Below are 20,311 nucleotides of genomic sequence, written 5' to 3' on the forward strand. Positions count from 1 at the left end.
AGCCGCCATATGTCGAATTGACCGGCTCGACGAGATCTAGAAGATTGAGACGTTTGTTTTTGGTGATTTCAAGCTTTATAAATCCGAAAATAGAAAAACAATGGGCTGGACAGCAAGCATGTTCAGTTTTTTTTTTTTTTTTTTTTTTTTTTTTTTTTTTAACACTTCAACAAGAATCCTGTAACTTAAAGTTAAACCAACGTACAATCAAACACATGTATGTACATCTGAGACTACACACATGCAGGAACTAAAACCATAACCAGAATATTGTGAAATAGATAACATGCTCTGGGCTACAAATTATTAGTGAGCCAATCAAGGACATGCAATACAATGGATGTATGTACATTCGCAGTATCAAATTAAACATGACAGAAACTACTATGCATATAGATAGCTGTATATGTACTTCATTTCTCCCTCCAATCGTGCACGTTCTTAGCTACATGAGTAACTGAACTCCAGGTGTTATTTCAAGAATGCCAAAAATGGCAAACATAGCTTGATAGTACAATTCGTGTGCAGATTTGTGTGTGCTTCCAGCATTTTTGTGTGATCTCAAAGTTGATCCATTAGTCACTATCTAATTGAATCAATGCTCACAGCCATGGTCTAAAGATTGTAGATTGTATTTTATTTTCATGGTCTGAAATAATGCAGTAACAAATTACCTGCAACATCTGCCCTGGATAGAGAAGGGTGTGCAATCAACTTTCCCAGTGTTGCCTAACACCATATCAGCAACCATTTCAGCAGTCCCCAGAGCCATGCAGAGTCCCCCTCCTTCGTGTCCAGTGGCAAGGAATAGTTTTGGTAAACCAGGGACAGGTCCAATGAGTGGCTTTCCATCAGGCATATAAGGACGCAGTCCTATTCTAACTTTTTTTGCCCCTACTGAAATGCAGAAGAGACTGCTCTTTTATAGAAGGGAAGAACTCCCCTGCACGTTCCCATATACGATTTACGATGGCATCTTCTGTTTTTGTATTGAACCCGGTGAACTGACGGCTGCTCCCCAAGCTCCATCAGACCATGGTTCAGCCGAAATTGGCTAAAATTTTCTAGCACAAGAAGGTGGCCCTTTCGAGGCTGCACAGGGACATCCAATTCAATATCTGATTCCATAACAAGGTTTCGCATCAAAGAACCACTCCAGGCACCTTAACAAAGAAGTTGCTGGGTTATGATAGAATTCTGCATATCTGCCTTCCGAAGCAAAAGATCTATTAGCCTTCTCAAGGAATGCAACAGTATGTTGGGCATCCAATTGGCAGTCGTCGGGTACAAAGGCAGCACCCCCTTCCTTCCCAACCTCAAGTGCAGGTTCCTTTAAATGCAAAGTCGTGGCAGATAAGTATTCTACCCTCAACCCAGCGTCAGATAGCATCTTGACCCTCTTTTCCAACATATCTAGATCTTCCAAAGTTCTACCAATTAACAAGCTTCTCAACAAACTAAAAGCACAGCAAAATCTTTCTCCACATAGTAATCATCCCTCGTCGCTCCAACTTCAAGCTAGAATCACGCCTCAGGATCTTTCTTCACAAAGCTCATGCACACCAATTGATTTTTTCCAGCGTTTTGACGCTAGATCTGAAGCAGACGACACCTCCTCGCAAACTCAAGGATCTAATTTGAAGGACAAGAACCGAAGCTGGAAAATCTAGCTTCCTTGCACTTAAATGAAATTCAAGAGTGATATGAAATTTTCACCAGTGCTAGGCCGGAGAAGATGATCCAACAGAAAACCCTTCCTCTTTCTTTCTCTCTCTCTCTCTTTCTCTCTTCTCAAATCTCAGATCTCACAGGGATGTGATCGGAGAAGAAGATCAGAAGAAGAATTTGGGGAAAAATTTCTCTCTCTCTCTCAGACGAATTTTCTCTTCTTTTTTTTTTTCAAATGAGCTTAAATCCATTATTTATAGAGAAAAATAAAACTGATATTGGCACAACCGAAATTGATGAGCGCGCGGATGTTGATAAACGCGCACGCAATCCTCGTCTTTTTAGGTCCAGATTCGTCAATTCCAGGATAAATTCGCCCCCTCTCAGGATACATTCACCCCTCTTTCTGGTTTACACTATGACACCGCCTCGGCTGGATCGCTAGGCAAACGCACTCGGATTCTGACGAAATTTTGCAGGGACCTAGATGAGACCCTAACCTAGCTTAGGGTGAAGTTTGGGACCCTAATTCATTCATTTGATGGGGTTTTGCATAAAATTGGAAGGTGAAGGGCACGGTCAAAATGGGGTGTCTACATGGACCAACTCACCAAGTGCATTTATTATTCCTTTTGTTTTATATTTTAATTTTTTTTATGTAACATTATAAAGGCACTTTGATGAAGGTATTCCCATTGGGGCAACCTTTGTAGTTTTTATTTTTTTATTTTTGTGCAAGGACATTCTTCACTTCAGCATTATTCTTTAGAAAAAAAGACAAATAAAAGAGGGTGGGAATGGTAGATAAAGGAGTGCAAATCATTCCCCTCCCATGTGGAAAAGTTTCTTATTGCGAAATGAATGGCATTCTAGAAGCTCTCACTCAAACAAGGACTTCCTATACTGTACTAAAGCAGAATCAGTGGACATATTTGGTAAACCTCGGGTCGGGTTGAGGGCAACCCAAATCCGACCCGACCAACCATTTGCTCAACCCGACCCGACCCAAGTTCCAACCTAACCGGACCCGAGGAACCCTTTTTTGCCAACCCGAACCTAACCCAACCTGAGTTCAACCTATCCTGCCGGAACTAACCCGACATTTTAAGCTTAAAAAATAAAAATAAAAATATTAAAAATGTCGGGTTGACTCAGGTCGGGTTGCCCAAGCCCTCAACCCAAACCCGAACCCGAACTCAACCCAACCCGACTTTTTTCAGAGTTGAACCCGTCGTGTTCGGGTTGAGCCTGCCCAAGTTGCACCTAAAAACAGTAAAAAACACACTCAAGTTGGTGCCCCGGGGAAGAATAGTGGGCGAATGAATATATTACTTCCCAGGGGCCAGGTCCACAGGGCCTTGGGAAATCAAACATGGTCCACAAGTTTGTCTTTTACGTCCGTACCGGATCTTTATCGCCTCTTTCTTCCATTTTTGAACTTCCTGAAGGTGCCCTGAAAGTTAACACGTGTAAAGGTATATTATAAATTCACACCCCTGTAAGATGATTCACTCCACCCTGAAAGTTAACACATGTAAAGGTAGATTATAAATTCACACACCTGTAAGATGATTCACTCCACTTTTACACATCAAAAAGCGTTAATTCTTGCAGAGGGTGCGAATCATCCTACAGTGGGTGCGAATATATCATTGCTCATGTAAAAACAGAGCACAATCATTGCCTCGAGTTTAGCCGCTGTTCCCACACACCTCCTATAAAAAAATATTCCCCGACCCTCAAAACCCGCTCTCATACGAAAACCTCCGCCTCTTTTTTTTCCCTCCTTTCACTCCACTTCCTTGCAAACTAAAAAAGAAGAAAAAAAACTCCAATTTTCTAGGGTTTATCGATTTCATCTTCTTTCGATTCTTCTTTGATTTTCTTATTAATCTCTCCCTCTTACTTTTAGGAGAATTTATAATCTCTCGATTGTTTTTCCAATCAAATTTCATAGATCGAGGTCCGATTTAGGGTTAGGTTATCCATCTCGATCTCAGCATCAAAATTTCATGTTCTTTGAAATTTCTTCGCAGATTATCGAGTCTTTCGCAGCTCTTTTGTTCTTTTCTTTGTCAAATCGTTTGTTCTTTTGTTCTTTTCTTTGTCAAATCGTTTGTTCTTTTGTTCTTTTCTTTGTCAAATCGTTTGTTCTTTTGTTCTTTTCTTTGTCAAATCGTTTCTCCTTTCCGGATTTAACCGGAGAGATCAATTTTAGTTTATGATTGAGATCATTCTTCCAATCTTTTCTCCTTTCCGCATTTAATTGGCGAGATTGATTTTAGGTTTTTATTGAATTAGGAGGGAATAGATAATGGCTGCAGTGTCGATTAACAAGATTGAAAGAGCGCATCAGATGTACAGGGATGGACGGCACGCGGAAGCCCTAGGGTTTTACACAGACGCGCTTGCGATGGCAAAGACGAAGGGGCAGAGGATTGCTCTGCATAGTAATCGTGCCGCGTGCTATTTGAAATTGCACGATTTCAAGAAGGTGCGGATTCGATTTAGTTTTGGGCCATTTAATCTTTATTTATTTGTGTTCCTTCTATGACTATGGCAATTAATTTGTTTTGACTTTCTGCTGTTGGCTGTTTCGCAACCTTAAGCATAAACCTTGAAATATCAAGAAAGAAAAGAAACCACTTATAATGTCCTTTTTGCTTTAGTTCACTGTTAGAAGACTTTGACCCTGAATTTTTTACAAAACTAATGATGATACCAATATAGGCATTTCTTTTTTAAAGTAGTGGGTGGCAACATGCAACACCGTGGAGAGCTGGAAGGTTTGTGTAAAGTTTGTTTTGCATAAGGGAAGTTAGAGTGCAGTTACAAAAAAAAAGAAGAAGAAGCATAAACTTGTTTTTGTTAGGGCTCACTTCGGTCGTTCAAACATGTTTGTTATTTCTGTCATTGGACTGGGTTTCACTGGTTAGTTTACCCATCCTCTTACTGATTATTTTATAGAAAAGATGTTTCTTGTTTTGATACTATAGTAAATTAATATAAAATGCTAAGGATAGAGGTGGATTTGTTTATGGGGGAGGTGTGGTGTAGAGCTGATCCAATCTTAAAACACTTGTTCAGATCCAGGATGACTTATGTTAGCTCTTTATGAGTGAAGCCAAATAAGAATTAGAACGACAAGGTTCATGAGAAGGAATGAGGCTTAATATGAAAGATGGGAACAAATTCTATCCGAAACATAGAAGAACTCTCTACTAGATTTAATTTCTCAGTTTGAGGACTTGAGGATTTGGTGGAGAGATCTCACTTCAGTTCGTGAGTGTAGCCTTGTATGCAGATTTTTGAATGCAATCTGAAGATTTAAATCTCTGATCTATGTAATACGAACAATCCTCTGCAGAGTTTTCCTTAGGTCATATAGATCTAAAGTGGATACAACACAGGAAACCGTGGATCCTGGTGAGGAGAACTCTCAGCTAAGAAAGAACGTGGAAGAGCAATGAGAAACAATCTATACTGTCTGCAGGATTGTAGTAATTGGTAACCTGGAATTAGAAGTGTTTGTTCTTGAGAAGAATCGCAGATCTGTGCTAGCCTTTGGTAGAACTTGCAGATCTATATGGGTTATTATCTCAGGGAGTGATGGATCTCAAAAGGATAGGAACAGATCAATGGCAGTTGGAAGAGCAAGAGGAAACCAAGACTAAGTTGTTTTCAAGCTTTCAATGAAAGTACCTGAAACTTCAAGGCTTAGTTCTTCTAATCTCGACCAGATCAAGTCAGTTCGTTAATAGATCTATATGTAATGAGATTTCAGATGATCACTTTATGACAAATCGAATGGAAGTTGTAGCAAGAACAGAGAAAGAGCAATAGGCTGAAGCACATGGCATCAGGTTCAGCAAAGTGAAATGTGCAGTCATGTTCAATGAGATCCTGCAATCTAATTCAAGATCTGAATTTTAAAACTCAGATCTTTCTTGAATTCAAGCTATCAAAGAAAGTAATAGCGTAGATCTTGGGCAGAAACAAGGGTGGATTCAAAAGAGAGAAAAATCACAGCAAGAACATTAAGTTAGGAGAGATTCATGACAGGAATTCAAGGATTGAACCCAAGAACAAGAATGACTTTTATTCAAATGTCTAAAGGAAACAAAGATGATACCATTCAAAAAAAAAAAAACGGAGAGAAAGATGGAGAATCATACTCTGAAATTCTCTTCCCATTCACCTTCCATGGAGGTGAGTCCTCCTTGAGCCCAAGGCTCGTCACAAAAGGAACCAAGACTCTCTCACAACTCTAAAATCTCTGTCAAAACTAAAATTTACACCCTACCAATGCCTATTTTTAAGCATGGTAAGACGTCTCTAGAAAAGGCTAGTTATTGCTAGCTGTGGGCCAGCCGTAAATGGCTGACGTAGCAAGGGAATTAGTTATGGGACAGCTTTCCCCCTTGGCGATGTGGCAACCCACTTGCTTGTCTATATGGCAGCCCATTTTTTCATTTATTTCAGACCCTACCATACTTTATTCGACCAACCCCTCTATCTTATGATTTCTTTTTTCTCTCCCTCACCCAATTAAAACATATACTCACGTACACATACACCAACCTATCTACACGCTTGAAAGAAAGGAAATAAACCTATCTAGCCTTGGTTAAGTGTTACCCATACTCTTTGGCTGGGATCCGCCATACATCATGATCAAAGATTGAGTGATACACCTTTTCTTTGGTTTGGTAAGGACAAGGAGTGGCGCAACTGAAACTCGTATGTGTTCAAATTTAAAGGCGTGAATATTGTAGATCATTTATATAGTTATTGTGGAAAAAAAGAAGACTTTTCAAGATAAACCTTACATATAAACCATTAGAGCCAAATCCACAAACACACCCACATGTGTGCTCACGCACACACGTATACATGGATTCAAGCTTCTATCAAAATGTTTCAGTTTCCGCTTGCACTCACACGTAACTCTAATGGAATCGTTTTAGTACATAGCTGGTTGAATGTACATGTGATGTGACCACCGAAACAGTCGAAACACGATAAAATTTTTCGCTTTACAACGCTCATGATCATCATACTATTGATTTTTCTTAAAAAAAACTAAAAACAGTTGTAAATAAAAAATCAAAAGAAATGTCGAAAATGATATCTACAAAGTCAGTGCCTAGTATCAATCGATTGTTCTTCTCAGTCTACATTTTCTTCTCATTTTTATGATTCATCAGATCTCCCACCAACATGAGCATATCATGGGCTGCTGTCGAGATCATATAATCGTTGCGAAAAAACAGCAAGGTAGTAACTCTTTCTTCTACTTATTCGACCAGAAACTCGTTTTCTCTTCGTCAGTAGGTAAAACGACAGGAAAGAAAACCTAACCCGTAATCCCTATATCTTAGTCTTTATAAAATGGACTAATACCAGTACTTCCATATTTTGATAGTGACGATACTTTCTTCATTGTAGTCTTTATCTTAAGGTTAAATTAAAACTGGTTTGATAATAAGATGGTTCGGTTTGTGAGAGAAACAGATGAGTCGAGAAAGGGTTATAAATCGATGGGAGGTTGGTCGGTGGTAAGTTGGTTTAAGGTTAATTTCTGCAACAAAACTAATTTACATGAAAACCTTTTAAGTGTCAGTTCAGATTTTACATGTAAATAAGGGAATGTCCCCCATTAGAATTCACTAAAAACACTCCCAGATTCTAAATTCCAAAAGAATAAATAGTGAAATTTTCAGTTCGTGTACGAAATTCATTTTTAGGGGTTGGGTCAAATTATCTATTTTGCCAATTTTAAAAGGCTTAAAAATTCAATTACACTCAAATATGAATAAAATCCATACTCGGTGAGAAAAATCATTTTTCCCCTAATATTTCTAGTTGTTAACCAGTGCACGGGGGAATTTTCTAAATACATGTCGGTTCCTTACAAAATAGTACTCTTTTATTAATGAGACCTTCTATAGGTGTTGTAAAATCTATTTCATTTTTGAAATCCAGTGCTCTTGGACTTTCCTTTGAAGATCCTCTCTTACCTTCCAGGTAGAGAGGCACAATGTCTATAAAACCTAATGCTTCTACCTCCATGGCCAAACCAAAAAGGGACCAAATTGGGCACTATAGCTTGGAAGAAAACTAACAATGAATGGGAATGTGATGAGCTGATTCTTTCATGGCACGACACATCACACAACGGTTAATGATAAATTGTTTACTATGAATAAGTTGATCCACAATTAGGATATTGTCAAGACATGTGTTCTAACAGAAGGCAATAATATGAGGAGATTGGATAGATCACGAGTTGTAAGAAGTGTGCGCATCTCACCAACCCCCAAGTTGCAGTAAAAGTATCTTGATATAGCAAAAACAAGGGCCAGATATTGAATAATCTTGTTTTAAGAGATTAGAGAAGAAGAAAATAACATGAAGAAGAGAGTCGGAAGCGAGAGAAACCAAGGGGTGTTCATCTGGTCTGTACAACCAGATATTGGACCGAAAATCACCCTCACAATTTCACCAACTTGTCAATAATGAAGTATTTGCCACTCGTAACTCCCCCTTTATACTCAAGAAAACTCTAATAACAATCCCACTCATCCAAATAGTCTAATCACTGCCACACATTAAATTAAGTGAAAATAAAATAAAGATTCAACTACCCATACTAAGTAATGACTTAATTTTGTGGCCCCCCACTCTTAAATCAACTAAAGACAAACCAAAATAAATAAATGAAAACATAAAAATATTACTTCATCAACGCCTCGACTAAACTGGTGCCCCTGCATTAGATCTTACCGAGAAAGAACCCTTAGTGTTCCACTTCCCAATGGAGCTATCTTGCCCATCTTGTCTTAGCTATGGTTTGTTTGGTTCAATAATTGTGGAACATAATGACATAAGCTAAAGAATCGCCTTGCACATGAATTATCAATATAGATTCTATTGTAAGGAACAGGCATTTGCATTCGTTAATGTATACAAATACAACTTATAAAATCATGTCAGTAATTTGTAATAACATAGCCATGTAGTCTGTAGACAACCACACTGTTTATTTTCATGCAGTTAGGAGTAAAGTACCCTGCAATTTATACTGGTGCGGCTATGGAGTAATGCTACTGCTTCTTTTTTTTCGAATGGTGCTACTGCTTCTTCTTTTTTTGTTCTTTGAATGAAAATGATACTGTTCTTAAGCATAACATAATTTTAGGAGATGCCAGTTATGTGGGAATCATTCAATCATCCTTGATGATAATTAATTGATAGGTGCCATTTTTATATACTTTTTTAACCACAAATTTCTCTCACTCCTTTCTTCAGATAACCCACCTGATTGTCATGAAATTACCATTAGTCTTTCGACTGCAAGAACTAAGTTACCGTTTTTTAAGGAATGCCTTTTAACCTTCATGTTGAAAAACCATGGACACCCTCACTTGGTAAGTTTCCAACTTCCCCGGTGCTTCAAGCCATCATTCATTCAAGGTTTTAAGCCCTTGTGGCCTCTTCACATTTTCGGTTTTCCTCTTATGTAGGAATTTTGAATTGCTATTCTAAAAAATGGTGCCTCTACACCAAGATGCAAAATAACTTCCTCACAACATTCCAAGGCATAAAATGTAGATTGAGCTGGTGTATGATGTGGTGTCTGTACAACGGGGGTTTTAGAAGCCTTTTAACGTCAGTCTCTTATTTTTTGAGACCATCTTTCTAGGAAATTTACAAAGCATTTTATTAAAAGCTTCAGCGTGACATTGGGTGGTGTATGATGATTGATGAGTAGACTTGTTTAATATGGACATTGAATCCTCGCCGTAGCTTTATCCAATCCTCGCCATAATAGATACCTGTATTTTTATCCAGGTAACATAGAGAGACTTTGGTTTTAGCTGTTTCGGATGATGCGAATGGGCACATGTTTTCTTGAATCCTAAACACTATCTCATCCAAACGTAGAGAAGGCCTTAAAATGTGCAAACTGGAACTTTACAGCATAGCACCAGGAAACATAAAATCATGATCCATGTTTTCTTTTTTCAGTGCTTGGTTTGGCTTTACACATTTTTGGTGCATTTAACTGACGAGCCTGCCAACATCTTAGGCAGCAGAGGAATGTACATCGGTGCTTGAGCTGGATAGTAAGCACACTGGAGCCTTGATGTTGCGTGCACAAACATTGGTCACCCTTAAGGAGTACCAGTCTGCACTATTTGATGTCAACAGGCTTATTGAGCTGAACCCTTCATCTGATGTGTATCAGAACCTACAAGCACGACTCAGGACACAATTGGTACGCTTCTCACGTGCTTTATTCTCCAGGATTGATACCCTAAATGTCCAATTTGGATGGATTCGTGTGTCACAGAGATTGATGCTTCAAATAGTATTGCCCATTCTTGATTAATTGGCTTTGGCAATTGAAAATTGAAACAGCAATCGGTGATTCAATTGTGAATTAAGTCGGCTGCCTGTCTAATTAAAGGATTCTTTTTACTTGTGAAGTCACTTGCTCCCATAATTGAGTCGGAAGAAGAAGAAGCACTGGCATCTGAGCTTGAAGAAGAAGAGGCAGTGGTTTCAAAAGCAGATGAGGATCACAAAACTGAGCCTCCGAGTACTAATCCTGAAGTTCCCACCACTCAGGCTCGCAAAACTGAGCCTCCAATGACTAATTCCAAAGTCCCCACCACTCAGGCTCAAGTCTTCAAAGATTCATCTGATTTACATTCCAAAGGATGGGAAGCAATCCCAAAGCCAAAGGGTCACACCAGGCTGGATTACTCACGGTGGGATGGAGTTGAAGATGATTCAAGCGAAGAGGAAGAAGAAGAAGAAGATTCACAACCTCAGTATCGGTTCCGTGTTAAAACTGTCGGAGTACGACCTGTGAAGTGAAGGTCTTGTCAACAGTAAGTTGTAGATGAATAGAAGGCTGATAATTTCATTGCCTTTATGATGGTCTCCTGATTCATGGGGTGCGAATCATAACTGTCCACAGAAAAGATTGGTACGACTCCCAAACTGACTCCTACCAAAAGCTTATGACTTTGATGAGTAGGAGAAAGATCTGTTGCCATCATTGTCGTGATTATTCTAGATAGAAAAGCTCCCATAATGCAGAAACTATACTAGTAGAAGTTGAGATCTCTCTTGAAGAATGAATCCTCATTTTTGGAAAGGCTTCATAATCTTCCGTTTTGTTGTTCACCACCACCATCACTGAAAAGCTCTGCTAAATGGCCAAAATTCATACTTAAAAATGAGAACAAGAGGCTTGACTCAGCTGCATCCTGATCTGAGTCAAACTTCAGCTGACTTGGCATGTCTAGGTGGTTGTGTTAAAGGCTAAAAGTTTGATTCCATGCAACTTGGATCTTCGTAGAACTTTCTTGCGTGTTACGGTGGTTCTTCCGTTGGGCTGGAGTGATTGCTTTGAAAGTAATCTAGATGGATAGAAGCCTCCATTCATGTGAAAGTTGAGGTACGAACAGGGCAAATAGAGGAATTGTAGCGTCCTGGTTGCTGTATATGTCCATTGACTGGGACCATGTATGATTCGAAGATTCACATGTTCAGGTATCTTCCGCAAGGTTGATTTTATATTTCTTTTATTTCAAAGAAAGAAAAAAAAGAAGATATGGTTACAATGGTAAGGTATCTTGTATCTACATTCCTGAACTAGGAATTACATGCCTTTGTTTCTAAAATGATAACCATGATGTCCCCAAATTGTAGGGTCATGGTTGGATTTGTCAAGTCATTGTCTACATTTTGTTTTATGATATTGTTATGAAAATTATTGTAATATTAAGGTTGGTTAGATTAGCTCTAGTATGATATATTTATATTCTTTTATTAACATCTATTTACTAGAATACTTATTGAGCTGATTCTCCTGTCAAACATCTGAGGGAGCTTCTTTTGTCAACTTTCACATAACTGGAAATTTGAAAGAAAATTCTCTTCAATTTGATGAGTTGCATTTTTACTGGTTGATTATTTATTCTCCTTGTTTTTGAAAATAAAGAAAGCTTGTTGAGTGAGTCGCCAGAATTCACTCGGTTTTTCTTGGGTGAGTTCTAACCCAAGTCTGATTATTTTAACCAGTTCGCTGTTTTGCCCTTTATCTATGTTCATGTTCTGATATTTAGAGCACCATTTGAAAAAATCTAAAGACAAACCTTTGGAGATGAAGTTGTCATACTCGTGTCTATTCTTAATGAATGCCACTGCAGTGGGGTTTTTGTTTGAGGAGGGAAGAGGAACAGGGAAAAATAAATGGAGTAGCCTCCTTGGATATGTGATTATGATATAATTATATATGTAATTATGTAACTCATATTGGAAAATGATATGTACGCACCCTTGTTTTGAGAATGGCACTCTCAATTTTCTGAAGTGCTTTTTTATTGGATGTTGGTTGTTTGCAACAGCTCCTACAAACTACGTAAGAAAGTATAGAATGAAGACAAACACCTTTTAAAATTGCCTGTTATGGGCAACTCAGGCACTGCTAATGTTATGGACATCAATGGTGCATGTTTGCACCCCTCATTTCTTTCAAACAGGAAATTTCCGGGCAATCCGACTTGTAGATCTTTCAACAGACCCAATTCAGATGAGATCAACCTATGCATGTATTATGTGTGATCAATTTGAATCTTAACTTGGTTGGGTCTCATTCAGTTGGATCCGTGGATTCCATAAAGAATTTTTGGAATTCTCATCTCCCCTGATTAAGTCCCTGCTTTACCTAAGATCAGATGAGCTATAAAAAATTTACGTTGTTTAGTTTGGAGGTTCAATGTTAGTCTTTTCAGCTCGGACCAATCAAATTCAGGATGTTTGAATATTTGTTTGAGGAGGAATGATAGATGCCTTTATGTGAGGGCTAAAGAAGGGCTCTTGAATAGATCCAAGAAGAAGGACAGAAGGCGGATTGAATACTAACTAGTAACTGTCCTACGTTATTTCGCTCATTTGCTAATCTATGCAACTTACCACATGATGGGGCAGACTATTTTACAGTTTACAACCTCATGTGATTATGAGTGGGTCCAATAATTTATAATCATGCCTACCATATGTGGGGCCACAATTTTGCACAGCACGTACACGTTTTGATGTGGCGGCCCTACCATCTCCATCCAAACCCATGCATTAGGGTGGGGCCCACGATTTTAAATCTCATGTTATTGGTAGGATGGTGCCACCGGTTTACACCCTTTTTTTTTTTTTGAGATGGGGCCTACAATTTATATCGGGCCCACTATCTCTAACCAGGCCCATGCATTAGGGTGGGGGCCTTAACCAGGCAGTTGTCCATCTGTAATAACCCCTTTTTAATCACATTGCCTGAAAAAGGGAACATTACACCATCTCATCATGCAACTATTATAACAAGGCGAAAAAAGAGAGATCCATCTTTATTTAGGGCAAACCGCACAAGTAATTCTCAGAGCCGGTCTAGATTTCCAATGTCCAGAGTCTCCGTTTGGTTGCCGGAATTTTTTTGGTTCTTGGGACTTTTGTGGAATTTCTGCAGGAAACCCACGTATGGTTGCTGGGCCCAAAATAATACCAGGAACCAAAATAACCCCGCACGAAACCCTAAACTGGGAAAAAAAAAAATCTCCCAGGAACCAAAAATAAGCTTGCAGAAGATTTTTTTTCTTCCCAACAGTTCAAGGAACCAAACAAAGCATTTTTTTTTTCCTACCATAGTCCGGTCAACCAAACATGTGATTTTTATTTTACCGGGATACTTCCAGGGAGTTTTTTTTTTCCACCAATCTCACAAGGAGTTTTTTGTTCCACAGAAATCCCAAGAACCAAAAAAATTCCGGCAACCAAACAGAGCTATGGTAGGGTTTTTAAGTAAGGCTACAACTTGGGTCGCCTGACCTACATCGACCTGACCCGAAATAACCCAAGTCAAGTTTGGAAATCATGGGTCTTGAGTTGAATAGGGTTTTAGGTTGAAAAACCCGGACAGGTCGGGCTTAAAGAGTTTAAAGAAAGAAAAAAACCTGAAACCCGACCCGACTCTTATAGGTGTGCTATGACTTAAATATGTCTTGAATAGCATGGCAAATTATTTACTAGAGAAATGCTAGATTTATAGGCGCCCTTGCAAAATAAGGGGCAAAGGGCGCCCCTATTGGTCAAAAACCATTAGAGGCAGTTATGATTGCAAATTTCCATCCCGTTATTTTGCAAGGGCGCATGTGAATCCTGCATTCCTCTATATCCTAAGGGAAGTGATATATCCGCCCCTATTGATTACTTGGGATTTCAATACTACATTGCACCAAAAAGAGGGTTTTACTAACGTGCAAATGCCAAGCAAAACCCCTAATTTAGTGTTCACTTGTTTTCCTTTCTAACCCTCTCCCAGCTCCTCCACGCGGCATGCACTTTTTCATATTCTTGGAAGTCTCTTACTCAGGTAAGCAGATGTGTATAATACAAGACCAATTATGAATGAAGACATGATTTTTAACTGCTTATGCAACTGTCCTGTACTGTTTTTACTCATCGAATAGATAATCGTGAAATCAAATTTGTTGGTGATAAATTGTTGCTTCCAATTCAATGTTTCTCGGGATATATATTTGACGTATTCTCTTGGTTCTTTCGCAAGGTATCCAGACAGAATAAGTTGGCAGTGTTAGTGATGTATATTTTCTGATATTTACACAATCAATAGGTGCATTGGTTTTGTTTTTTTATATCTCCTTTCTAATATGCCCAACTAAGAATTGTAACATATTGATAGTTTTCCATGGACATGTGTGTTTTACAGTCATGATTTATGTCAATTAAATTGGTCAGTCCTTTTTCTTTGAAGTCTCTTGTCTTTATCAATTTATATAGATTCTTAGGTTATGCTTTCTACTTTCAATTTATCTAGTAGTTTTCTTATTTTGAATGGTAGATTGTAAACCTTATGTTGGACCCATTTGTTTTGGTCACATTTGTGGCGTAGGCCCTATGTGGACCCCAGTTTGCATGTTAGGACTCACAATTTATGTTTTACATGATATCCAACAGGTTTCTTTTAAGTTTCCGTGCTACTGAACACATCTTTTTGTATTTTATGTTAGTTTCTGTCAGGTTTTTTAGCAACAAAATACCTATCTTACAGGTTTTTTATCAGGTTCCTTTTCTTTTCCTTTCCATTTTACCACGTCAATCTCCTTCCATTCCCGACAAGTGAACGGAGCAAAAACCATTTCGGCTCCAAACGCAACCAAACACACAATGGCTAGAAATTGATTCCCTTATAAATACAAAGTTAGAAACCCTACTTGAAAGGTAAAACTTCTTCCGGACTCCTTCTCAATCAAAAGGCCGACGACGAATCCGACGTCCTCTCTCACAAAGGCCTTTCAACTTCCTTCATTCTCTCGATTGCAGTGCTCAAAGGTAAATTTTGCCCATTCTTTCGAAAAGGGTTTATTGGGCTTATGCAATCCATGTCTCGATGGGGTTTTGTTGGTTTTTCAAATTTTTATTTAGCTGAAATTTGTGGGTTTTCTTCGTTTCGACCCAAATCACGTTTCTTTGAATCCCTCTCAACGCAACGTGCTCTCCTTGTTTTCTTGGTTTGACGTAATGTTTTTTTTTATATCTTTTTTCATATCTTAACAGTCTTCAGGTAACATGAGCAATCTAGCAGCAGCATGATTATCTGCTTTTGGACGTTTTTTCCAGTCCCTTTTGGGCGAATTTATTTAGGTTTTTTTTCGTAGTGCTATGATATACAGAGGATTGAACAGTACTTTTAAATGGCGTTCAAATCACTGGATGAAGCCACGAGATCGTTTTTCCATGGCCTCTATAACAGAATTTGGAATGTATTGAAAACGGTTTCTATTTTCAAATTATTGTTTGTCTATAAGATAAGCTTCTAAAACTGAATGAAACCATGTTTATGATTTTCTATATGCTGCCTAGGCTTAAAATCTAGGATTTATGATTTGTTTAAAGTTTAAACGTACACACGTAATTAATCTTTGTATTCAGATTGATTCGGTCCTACATGGATACTTTATGTTGGATTTCTGCACGAGGAAGATTCTTACTCATAATTATTCTACGGTGCAAAACCCCAATTCTGCATGGATTTTCTGGGTTGTATACCCTCAACTCTGTACAGGACATACCAAAATTTGCTAACTTACTCCAGATTAAATCTGATCCAAACGTGTGTTGTTTTGGGCTTTTTAGTGTCGACATTTTCAGCAGTGATGAGCGTTTAGTGCTTATGTACCTTATTCTTATGTGCTTCTATATTCAAGGTTTTAAATGTCAGTTTGGTATGCATGTTGGTCTCTACGGAAGAGAAACATATCAGTTTTGGTCATCATAGATCTCGGTATACTTCTTGTAAAATCGTGAAAATTTATGAAAGTGCATGTACATGATGGAAATGTTATATGAAACTTGAGAAAATGATAGAATAAGCACGTATATCATGAGAGTGGGCAAAGTAACTCATTGTTTCTTACAATTGCATAAGTTCATTGAATAAACCACAATAAATTATAAAGTACCTTTTTGTGCAGGACATTATCATGAATAAATGGATGAATGAATACATGGACATGCTTTGTAACCTCCAAAAGGCAGGGAATAATAAATTAACTCTGTTTATCCTGTGAAAATAACCTCAAAATTCATCTTGATTGGTACTTATAATTCAGTTTGAAACGAGTGATTATAAAAAAAAATTATATTATATTTACAGGTTAGTAGGAGCTAATAATTGACAATCAAATTGTCTTTTTGCTTTGATGTCCAAGGTAAAGAGTTTCTACATTGAACAAAACATATAATTCAAGGCTTGTTACACCTTGCTAATTGTTCTTGTACATGTTTTTAAACACTGAGATGAACAGATTGAGTTCAGCCTTGAAACGAGACTATAACAATCTTTTCAGAAAAAGAGCAGGGAAATCTGATAGCTTCATTGTGATTTTAATAGATTGATTGAGTTTGGCTTTGGAATTGGATCATTGCTTGATGATGAATTGAAACAATGAAACAATGGAAAGTGAAGCAATTTAAAGAAATTCATCGTTATAAGTTGTAGTCAACTTTCATGCTTAGTGCATCTTGTGCAATTCTTTGGTATTTTCTAAGTGATTGTTGTAATTCTGCAGGTGTATACAAGGTGCTTCTTTCTTTGGAAACTTTTATGAGAGTTTGTACATGGTGGCTCCAATTGATTGTGGTCAGCATGTGAGTGAAGAAAGCTCATCTCTCTATAGGAATCAAACATCCTTTAATCTATAGATAGGCTCCCACAGGAACACGAAATCAGATCCATCCATCAAAAGGAAGAAATCTCATCTCTCTCTCGGAATCAATAAATCGATATGTCTTTATCGGATGAAGATGACAGAGATGCCAAAAATTCTTGCCCAGAATATATGGCCTGGCTCTCATCCCTCTCCCATTCTGAGCTCGTAAGTAGAAACTTTCTTTTTGCTCTTACATCTTACGTACACACATGCTCAGTGTTTCTGGCCTGAAAAATACTCTAAAGATGATATTATGTTGTTGTAGATATTCATGTCATTTAATCTAAAAGTAGTCTGGAATTTATAGCGATTTTATTTCCTTTTTTTTTAGATAAATGAATATTTTTTAAGAGACATCCATTTTATTTCTTCATGGAGAACAATTCATCAACATGTTTCTATTCATTAAGAAATGAGTTTTTGCTTTGTTTTCAAGAAACTTGTTATTTGTATAGGTTTTATTTGGTGCTCCCTTATAAGGAGGTATTCGACTCCAACCTTGAGATGGGGATGGCTTCAATTTTTTGCTTTGTTTTCAAGAAACTTGTCTAGATTTTATTTGGTGAGCCCTTTTAAGGAGGGATTTTGCTTTGTTTTCAAGAAACTTGTCTAGATTTTATTCGGTGAGCCCTTTTAGCGAGGGATTCACCTCCAACCTTGAGATGGGGATGGCTTCCCATTGTACTTTTGAGGAATTGAAGTTCAGTTCAGACTCATGGATGTCAACAGTTTCATCGAATGATCTAACAAGGCATGAATGAAAATCCGCACCTTGCGAGGTTCATTGGTTGGTGTTGAGAGTATCACCTTCAACTATTAGACAAACCCTTCCAATTAGGCAATGTATCGCAGAAATCTACCCCAAAAAGAGCTTCGCATCCCATCAATAGTCTTTGATACCTCTAGTGGGCGAGTAACACCACCTCCCTATGAAGAGCCATGGAAAGTCACACCAAGTCTTTCTATTATCTATACCACAGAGTCAGTAGTAACCCAGCTCCGCTTGCTGGAATAGATGATTTAGGTAAGGGTTAACTTACCTTTAGGACTTTCCTAAAAAAAACCTTCGAGTATTGATTGTATAAACGTGTCATTGCTACTGCATTCAAGAAGACCTCCTTCGTAACTAGTTTAAAGAGATAGGGATCCATCTAGATCTCGATATCCACACGTGGAGGAGATCAAACTATTCTAGATTTTTCTTTTGAATGGTAAGAGTGATTTTATTAACTATTCTAGATTTCTCAGGAGGAAGAAATATTTACAAATTGAAACCAATTCCACTATACAGGAGAAGGTGAAATACCCATAAGACATTTTAGAGTGCATGCTTTCTACATATGAGAAATTTTTACAAATGAAACCTTTATGATATCAATTGCCTTTTTAATGCGAAGAGTCAGCTCAGGTAACAAAGAGGAACGTGAAGCTTTCATTGCTCCTTGGAAGGTACCAGTAGAATTGTAAGCTAATAGTCTAAAGATGATCAATCATATTTACCATTCAAAAAAAAAGAAAAAGAAAAAAAAGTCTAAAGATGATCAATCCATTTTTTCTAAAATGCAAGTGTGAAAAGTATCACATCTGTTCACGAAAAGGCTAGCCCTTTTTAGGATCCCATGTGAGAAAGTGGGTTCTCATAGGTTGAGTTCTTTATTGGACCTCCGGAGTTGCTAAGATGTTTGTCGGAAAGAGATTCACAAGACCTTGTCATCAAGTTATGGAATTTTATCAATTCATCATGTTTATAATGCATCCAAGATGTTAAACGAGATTGGGTTGGGAGTGAAGATTTTGTGGTGTTTGACCATTTGCCCCCATGAGGGATCTTGTTTTCTTTTTGGCCTTCATTTGTTGCCTTGGACCACCTTGGTCAAGGGTTTTAGTTTTGCTTTTCGATAAAATTCACCTTTCAAAAAAATGTTGATATAACGTGAAAATTGAACTGCCAGGGTTTTAGGGAATTTGATCTATAACAAAGGTTCGGCACTTGACTTCTCTTATGGACAAGGTTCTCTAAAGCCATTTAGATTTGATTCAGAGTTTTCCTACCTAAAGAGATAACAAAGGCTGTCATGGACTGGATTTATTGAGGGAGAGAGTGCTCATAAGGAGCTTAAACAGGGGAGGAAAATTAATAAAGATTAACTAGAGCACCTCCATTATTGTGCGCTGCTTTTAATTCTTGTTCTTCTTTTGACCAAGTTTTGTGAAAAGTGAACATTGGGTATTCCTTCCCTTAATCAATTATTAATCTCATATCATTAGTGGATTTTCAAGTCATCTCTCTTCCCTCTTTAATTTCTCTGATATTGTGTATTGCAAGTCAACTGAGGTTCTACTGCTTCTATAAGCAATGAGCCACATTTTTCTTTTGGGGTAGCGTGGGGAGGGGGTGGTTATTGGTTACACAACTACCTAAGGCTTATTAGGTGTTGTCATGTGTCTAGAGGAGGGAGACACATGGAAAATTTATCCCTTTTTTAACTCTCACAACCATTAATCTAAGGTGTATATAGGTTTTATTCAATTGAAAAGACCTTGTAACGGCTTGTTTAGTGCGGAAACGGGTCGATATGTTTTGGGGCCCTCCTAGGAGTGAAAATTGTTGGTTTTGGATGCTGTTCACGGGACACGTAGTGTAGCCATTGGGGCTGGAAAGATGGCACAACCCGCAGTTGGTGCTACATTGGGTTTGGCCTTGTAGGACACACTGCATTTAGTTGCCTTTGCAAGAAGCCTCTTAGATGCAAGCCCGTGAGACATGTGGTATTGGATGCTGTTCACGGGACATGTAGTGTAGCCATTGGGGCTAGCAAGATGGCACAACCCGCAGTTGGTGCTACATTGGGTTTGGCCATGTAGGACACACTGCATTTAGTTGCCTTTGCAAGAAGCCTCTTAGATGCAAGCTCGTGAGACATGTGGTATTGCCTGTGGTAGGTTCTGCATTGGGATCGACCACGTGGGACAAACCCAAGATTGGTTTTACTTTCAGCATCTCTCGATTGAGCTCATTGGACATGTGTTGCAGCCTGTGGTCGGTTCCCCTTCATCAAGTGCTCGTTGGCCAAGCCCACAAATCGTGTGCATAGTCTGCAACCAATTCCAGGATGATACTTGCCAGCTGGTGCAGTCGACATTTGTTTTCATCTTCTACTTCTCCCGCATAATATCTTTTAATCATCAAATGCAAAATCAATTCTAACTCAAGTTTCTTGAAAAATATGTATTTTGTTAATCTATTGTTGCTTTTTTTATTTATATGCTCTGGTTGGATGTGAGGTGGGGCATGGAGGTTGCATGCTAGCATTTGATATATACCCACTCTGTGGCTGCTTCAC

General features: G+C 38.2%; 3 protein-coding genes across 14 annotated transcripts in view; 2 read left to right on the plus strand and 1 right to left on the minus strand.

Annotated features, from left to right (window-relative positions):
• Positions 1 to 284: 284 nt before the first annotated feature.
• Positions 285 to 2,598, minus strand: LOC143854894 (uncharacterized). Its single transcript, XM_077365025.1, is given in 5 exon segments — positions 285 to 895; positions 897 to 1,023; positions 1,025 to 1,165; positions 1,167 to 1,457; positions 2,573 to 2,598. Coding segments are annotated over 5 exon segments (810 nt in total). The 3' UTR covers positions 285 to 670.
• A 719-nt stretch (positions 2,599 to 3,317) lies between these two features.
• LOC143854441 (uncharacterized) lies at positions 3,318 to 11,479 on the plus strand. Its single transcript, XM_077364424.1, has 3 exons — positions 3,318 to 4,162; positions 9,761 to 9,949; positions 10,162 to 11,479. The coding sequence occupies exons 1-3, from the start codon at positions 3,983 to 3,985 to the stop codon at positions 10,552 to 10,554; spliced, it is 762 nt and encodes a 253-aa protein (XP_077220539.1). The 5' UTR covers positions 3,318 to 3,982; the 3' UTR covers positions 10,555 to 11,479.
• A 3,354-nt stretch (positions 11,480 to 14,833) lies between these two features.
• LOC143854383 (elongation factor 2-like) overlaps positions 14,834 to 20,311 on the plus strand; it is a 53,539-nt gene continuing 48,061 nt past the window's right edge. For 6 of the 12 annotated variants that reach the window (XM_077364319.1, XM_077364314.1, XM_077364315.1 and 3 more), the window contains exons 1-2: positions 14,834 to 15,087; positions 16,827 to 17,132. Coding sequence is in view for 2 of the 12 variants with exons in the window: in XM_077364329.1 (XP_077220444.1) it covers positions 17,043 to 17,132 (90 nt within the window). In the remaining 10 variants the exon portion in view is untranslated. The remainder of the gene's footprint in view (positions 15,088 to 16,826; positions 17,133 to 20,311) is intronic. The other 6 variants (XM_077364321.1, XM_077364322.1, XM_077364329.1 and 3 more) reach the window with 5 other exon arrangements.

This window comes from Tasmannia lanceolata, unplaced genomic scaffold, assembly GCF_043159265.1.
Source record: "Tasmannia lanceolata isolate RefF3 unplaced genomic scaffold, GAP_Taslan_0.1 ptg000020l, whole genome shotgun sequence".
Lineage (NCBI taxonomy): Eukaryota > Viridiplantae > Streptophyta > Magnoliopsida > Canellales > Winteraceae > Tasmannia > Tasmannia lanceolata.